The sequence below is a fragment of the Sinocyclocheilus grahami genome, unplaced genomic scaffold, assembly GCF_001515645.1.
Source record: "Sinocyclocheilus grahami isolate Dianchi unplaced genomic scaffold, SAMN03320097.WGS_v1.1 scaffold631.1, whole genome shotgun sequence".
Classification (NCBI taxonomy): Eukaryota; Metazoa; Chordata; class Actinopteri; order Cypriniformes; family Cyprinidae; genus Sinocyclocheilus; species Sinocyclocheilus grahami.
In genome coordinates this window covers 296,821-303,826 of record NW_015505810.1, presented here as the reverse complement: position 1 = coordinate 303,826, position 7,006 = coordinate 296,821, and the positions used below count along the sequence as shown (strand labels likewise).

General features: G+C 42.1%; 1 protein-coding gene across 1 annotated transcript in view; it reads right to left on the bottom strand.

Moving 5' to 3' along the window:
- The window catches only part of LOC107558060 (netrin receptor DCC-like), an 84,874-nt gene extending 79,731 nt beyond the window's left edge, over positions 1-5,143 (bottom strand). Inside the window, exon 1 of the mRNA XM_016241671.1 lies at positions 4,511-5,143. Within this exon, the coding sequence (XP_016097157.1) occupies positions 4,511-4,601 (91 nt within the window). The 5' untranslated portion in view covers positions 4,602-5,143. The remainder of the gene's footprint in view (positions 1-4,510) is intronic.
- Between the last annotated feature and the right edge of the window lie 1,863 nt (positions 5,144-7,006).

Below are 7,006 nucleotides of genomic sequence, written 5' to 3'. Positions count from 1 at the left end.
TTGACTGAATCAATTTGTTCAAAAATACTGAGTCTTTATAAGTGAGTCACTGAATCATTGATTTAGCTGATTCGTTCAAATACACTGAATCATTCATTTGAGACAAATAGGGAAAAAAGACCCTCAGAGCAATGTGAAAATGGTGCGTTCACAATCAAACACAAGCATTGCCACACTTCACTCGTGTTTAAATCACTGTAAGCACATGATATGAATGCAGGATTGCAGACACAGAACCAGAGCACATAAGGGTCTGCGGTGCATCGCTGACCCTGGAGCAGCGTTTCACCCTCACATGTGTGCGCTTCTGACGCTCTCACTGAAGCACAGCGGCTGCATTTATGAGCACTTACGGAGATCAGTGATGCACAAGAGCGTTTGGACCACGCCGAAGAGTCTCCCGTCATGCAGCATCACAGGAGGAAAAGTGTAGTTATTAATTCACAGCATGATTAGCTGTTGAGCTCAAGAGCTCTTGAGAGGAGTTATGAAAATGACAAGCGCAGCACGCCATCTTTGACTGACACAAGGACTTTAAACCTCCGATAAACACTGCGATACTGCGGTTACGAACCAACAACACTGAATGGGGAGAAAGCAGCAACTCTATTAAACATATTAAATCAAGTCTCACGATGCAAATAAACGTCTCGGTTATCTGTCAGATTAGTTTCAGTGTTCAGTGATGGAGTGATTGACAGCTGTCCGTCATCTGCTGCATGTGATTCTGCAGCAGAACACGTCAAAGTCTCTGATCAAACAGTGTTTCAGAGATGCGATTCAAAGACTCGAAGATTCAAAGACTGACTGAGCTCAAAGGATCAGCTGGAAATATGTTTCTGTTAATGGATATGAGACTCAATACTGACTGTTAATAACACTAATTGAACACTACTACTTAATAAACCACCACAGCCCTTAATCATTCAGGAATGAAACAAGCAACTGTCAGTATGAGTGAGTCATTGAATCATTGACTCAACTGATTCGTTCAACAGCACTGAATCATTCAGGAATGAAACAAGCAACTGTCTATGAGTGAGTCATTGAATCACTGACTCAACTGATTCGTTCAACAGCACTGAATCATTTAGGAATGAAACAAGCAACTGTCAGTATGAGTGAGTCATTGAATCACTGACTCAACTGATTCGTTCAACAGCACTGAATCATTTAGGAACTAAACACCACTACTGTTGCAATGATTCGCGGAGACTATTTTTGTTGACAAGCAAAACGAAAGGTAATGGCAATATTTTACTCAATATTAACTTGTTATTGCTGTTCCACATCATACACTGAACATACATGCAGTCTATTTCTCATACATCTGATTTACACAGAGCTATTTGCATTCTCACAGCCATGAAACACAACCTAATCAGAGAAATGAAATGTAAACTATATTACTCCAACGGACATTTTCTACAAAAAAAATAAGGTTGAAAACATTTCTCCACTACCCAATCTATTACATAAAACAATATGGTTTCCTATGAAAAACAGAATGAATAAATGAATGAATGTATGTGTATGTTGCTGTAATTGAGTGTGTGTGAAAGTGTTCCTGTAGTAAACACACATCTCTCCTGAGAATCCTGCGTGCTTGCGTCCCGTTTCACAAACCGTACGCTTGCGTTTCTGGCTGTGGGAAGCTGTAGGTGGATCTGAACATAAACATCCTAACAGAGTCATTCACACAATGCAGCAATGCAAACAACCACTGCCAGAATCTACACTGAATTAGCTCCGGTGCTTGATTCTGATTGGCTGAGCCTCGTTCTAAGCTGTTGTAAATTACTCTACAAACACACACCTCTTCGTTTCTGTTGCTGCTCGGCAACCACAACTGTTTCTGAGGAGCTACATTGTTTGGTGGAAGAATATGTTTTTATTAATATCATTACACTTTATTTGCTCCGTTTTATTTTGTGAAACCTTGGTACAACCGTTTTATAAAAGCAATAAACCCCGTGAAGCCGTGGTTTACAGTGAATTTATAACAGCTAAGGGGGTTTTGGGCACTCTGCTCCGACTAACAACACCCCTTAGCTGTTATAAATTGCGCGTCTTATTGCTTTAATAACCAGCGCCAGCCGACGGGTCTGAGACAGTCGCCCGCTTCACCTGATTGAAGAAAAAATCACTTCTAGTGATTTACTTCAGAAGTAGCTCAGCTCCGTGTAATACCTGAACACGGATCGATCCGCAAACAAAAGCATGGAATTGGATACAAAGAGAGTAAAAGAGACTGAGCTAAAGCAGCGAGAGCGTGCAGACACCTGCTGCAGAACCGAGCCGATGAGGAGAACGTGTCTGATGCGTTTAGAACGATTCCTCTGACAAACACGGAGCGATGCTCCATCGATGAACACACCGCTGGAGCTTCAGACTCACCCGCGGGATCAGCAGAAGATCAGAAGGTTGATGATGGGACATTAAAAGTCAAAACTCAGATCATTTAGCGCACTTAGTCAACAATGCACATGATTTGAGGGATCATTCATGTCTGGAGCTCAAACTCTGCTGACTAACACACAGTTTGCTAACGTTCCCATTAAAACGCTATTTCTGAATGTTCTGCTTTTTGAAACACTTTTATTGGTTATGTGAATTTAAGAGGAAGATTTAAGGGGACATCTAATTGTATCATTTTGTAAATATTACAGGAACGCTACTTTGGAATGATGTTTAAAATTTGTAACTACTGTTAATGTTCAAAAAAAAGTTAGAAGAGCATCTGACAAAAATGTTTTTAAAAACATTCAATTAAAAAATTATTTGCTAACATTTTGAGAACGTTATTAAAGACCAGACAACTAAATAAATGTTCTGTCGTCGTTACTGGTTTGTTCAGGACTTTTCCAGAATGTTCTCTGTCAGCTGGTAATTAGAGATCACACAACGGTATTACCATCACACGCTCTCAAACAGAATGATTTTACGGACACAAGAAACTGGACACCAGTGAAGACAAAGAGCAACAGTATGAGCCATCGAACCCTACATGAATTCACACGAACTGGAAATAAAGCATGAATCGATTACAACAGAATGCAACTCCAAGTGATTTCTAGATCAGCATAAATGCATAACAAGTTTCCAGACCTGCAAATATTGAAATGATCCAATGTTTTTATGTTTTCCATGACGGTGCAACACATGTTGATTATTCTGAGGAACCAGACCCTTCAAAAGAAAGGGTTGTTTTTCAGAGTGATGAACCATTTTTGGTTCCCTAAATAACCTTTCAGTGTATTTCTTAAAATAACGTTTGTTTTCCTTAGTTTTAATAATCTGAAGAACCAGTACAAAATAAAGCTTCTTTACTGGACTTTATTAAATCTTTCCATTGCACAAAACAGTCTTTATAGTGGAAGAGGTTCTCAAATGTTCTTAAAAAAAAAGAGAGGTTATTTTAGGAACTGATCACTGAAAGGTTTCTGCTGAAAACCCTTTATTTTTAAGAGTGAAAGAACATTTAGTGGTTTATTTAAAGGTTCTTCGTGGAACCGCGGACATCAATAAAGCACCATGCCATCGGAGATCAAATCAGATAATCTAATTAACTAACGAATCTGACCAAAACAAGATTTGTGATTCAACTTTCAAGCAATGCATGCTTCTTTTAATCTCTATTCGAGGCTTTATTGCTTTGAACACTGGAGCTTTGCATTAGATCTCGTGCTGCTGCCACCTGATGCTGCGAATAAAAGCGTCTGATAGATGCGCGTCAAATGCGGAGTGAATAAATGTAAATAAATCCTCGATCTAGCCGTTTAGCCTGCTATACATATGCAAATCTTTACATGAACGGCAGCATGGAGCGAGTGCTTCTGGTGCACGGCTGTGGAGGACCGCGGTGAAACACTGCTCCTCTGCTGGCGTCACCAGTAAATACAGCAGCTCAGTGGTGGCGCAGGGGTTCGTGCTGAACCTCCAGAACATTCCCTCTGCTCTGCTTTACACCTAATGCAGCTTCACAGCAGAATACACGAGCTACATACAACAAACACAATCCTGCACCGCGCGTCCCGCAGCGACGCATCGATCAGGACGCGCGTCACGGATCAACCGCATCAGTAGCACCTGCTGACAGTCACACATACAGCATCATGGCATCATAATAATAATGAGTTCACCACCTGACGTCATGAAATACAACTTTACGACACACTAAAGCGATGACAGAAACGCAACAAGATGCTCCGATAGAGTGAATACTGCGCGTGTGTTTGGGTCTCTCCATTAAGCAGCAGGAGCGCTGAATCCAACAGCAGCACATTCACATTTGCACAACGAGACACTGAGGAAAATCCAACTTAAAACCAGCAGTGGCCAACCAGTAGCCAGTGAGCAACCGGAGCGCGTCGCCCCGATCAAGCGTTCCGCAGCGCGCTCGCGTTCAGCCGGATTCTTGAGAGGAAAATCCAACTTATCCATCCATGAAGTGCGTAAAACCTGCCCGCTGAGCGTGAGCAACGAGTAAAGAGTGTAAAGACCGACTCACCGTGCGTTTTGGAGACACCGGTGAGAACATGCAGCCCGATGAGGAGTGCGTAAAGTCTGCTCCGGTGAATATCTCCAGTGACGCAGCCCATGATGGTCAAAATCACCGCAAAATCCGCTACTAATCAATCAATCAATCAATCCGCGCGATTGAGGATCCTGCGCTCCCGTGAATGGAAACGATCAGCGCGAGCGATACCGTGTCGTTAAACAGCGCGATTCTCCATCCTCGATCCCGGTCGTGACGCACGCGGCGGTTCCTCTGACTGACTGACGCGCCACGCCGCGCCGCTCGCTCTCTGTGCGCGATGAGTTCGGCGATGAGACTTCATTGATCTGAAGAGGGAGGGACGAAAACCCGGCACAGAGTCCGTCTGGAACCGGATCCATCTGCCATCTGCGCGGAACAGAGAGAGACTCCCACCGAGCGCGTGTGTGCGCGGGACAATGGCACGAATCGATTGCGTTTTTACCTCCACATCTCACCAGGTCTCATGATGGTCTCAGCTGCAGAGAAAGAAAAGCTTGGGTTCCTGTTACTTTAGTTTATGAAAGCACCATGTGAAGCGAGGCTTTAAAGCACACTCTGTATTAACGCACTGGAGGAGTTTGGCTCACGGTGTTCACTACAACATTCAACAGCATCAAATGCTTTATTGCTGTTACAGACAGAAGTGAATCAGATCGACTGGTGTCGTCCTTCTCTGCTGTAATGGAGTAAACTGAGGTTAGGATAGATCTAGCTATCTATCATTAGGAGAATGTTCTGTTTATTTTGGTCTATCAACTGATTTAAGGTCAGAATCTGTTATTAATTACATGAGTCTGAATATGTATAATTTCAAATCAAACACAGAACAGTAATTGTGAATAGAGACAGTAGCATTCACTCTCAGATACACCGTTCTGCACTGTTTGTTACCATAGCCAAGAACAGTTGGTATTTTGCATCCACGCGTCAGTCATATACTGTGGTAAAGTAAGCGTGTGTATGTTTACTGCTGACTTTGGTTCACTGCACTAGTCTATTTATGGAGTTCCTCTCATGTATTGACTAGCTGGATCTCAGTGTCTCCCATGTGCACCCAATTATACCGGTGTGTTTGCAGAGATCCCCGGACACACACACACACACACACACACACACACACACACCCACACCAACACACACACACACGGCAGCCTAACCTTACATTCCACCTTCAATGTGTCGAGATATTAATACACTGAGAATAAACATGAATAATATCAGTTTATTTCAAGGATTCAGCATGATGTTTATCTTCCAGTTCTAAAGGAGAAAGCACATCCTCATTTTCACCGTTGGGAATTCTGATTCATTTTAATCAATTGGTTTGTTCCTACAGTTTGTTTTAATAAACCAGGGGAGATTTATGTCCAACATCATTGTTCAGAACATAACTGAAAACTATTATTAGTGATGTGTTAAAAACTGTGTCCATTTTTTGTTTTTATCAATATTGCTCTAATCTTTTACACTTCAAGTCATTTCTTCAACCAAACCATCCATTGTTTTTCATCTTCTCTGTAATGTAATCAGAACAGAGCAGCTCTATAGTTCAGTTAGAACATTTCCAATTAGTCCAATTACAGGCGAGCAGAGCCACCGGAGACGCGTTTACACAAACACACGTCAGCTTTCTCCATCTCAGCGTGACACCGGCGAACAGAAATAATAATAGAGCGGCTGAAGTCGAGGAGGGGCCCGGGCTCCTAATGAGCTGTTTATCACATCATGAATGAACTCTCCATTCAGCAGTAAACGAGTCTCTTCTGTCTGACTGTAAACACGAGGAACTGAATTAAACATCAGCCGGTGAACAAACATCATGAGCACATCCAGACAAACCACATCCACTGACGCTCGCCACGCCCGCTGATGTCACTTCCTGCAGCATGATGTCATTGATACAAACCACTGACAGATGAAAGTTGCATTGAGGACACTGATTATATAAATGATTATCAGTTAGGGAAAAAACAAAAAAACATTTTAATTAGACAAAGTGCAGCACACTGACTCCAAAGTAGAGAAATGATCGCTAGGACACTTTTCTCAGTCTTTTTTGCAGTTCTTCTAACCAACTTTTATTTTATTATTTTACATTCAGAATGCACTAAAACACTTCATACAGTCTTAAATCAACTCAAAAAGCCTGTCACCCATCAATCACACTCTATCACTAATAACAGGCAGAATTACACAGTTTTCTTTTGTAAAATTACTTTACAAATCATTAGCAAGAGTAAATGTTACAAGGTCCAAATTTACAATACACAAAGTGAGTGAGTGAGTGTGTGTGTGTGTGTGTGTGTGTGTGTGTGTGTGTGTGTGTGTGTGTGTGTGTGTGTGTGAGTGTGTGTGTGTGTGTGTGTGTGTGTGTGTGTGTGTGTGTGTGAGTGTGTGTGTGTGTGTGTGTGTGTGTGTGTGAGTGAGAGAGAGTGTGAGTGTGTGTGTGTGTGAGTGTGTGAGTGT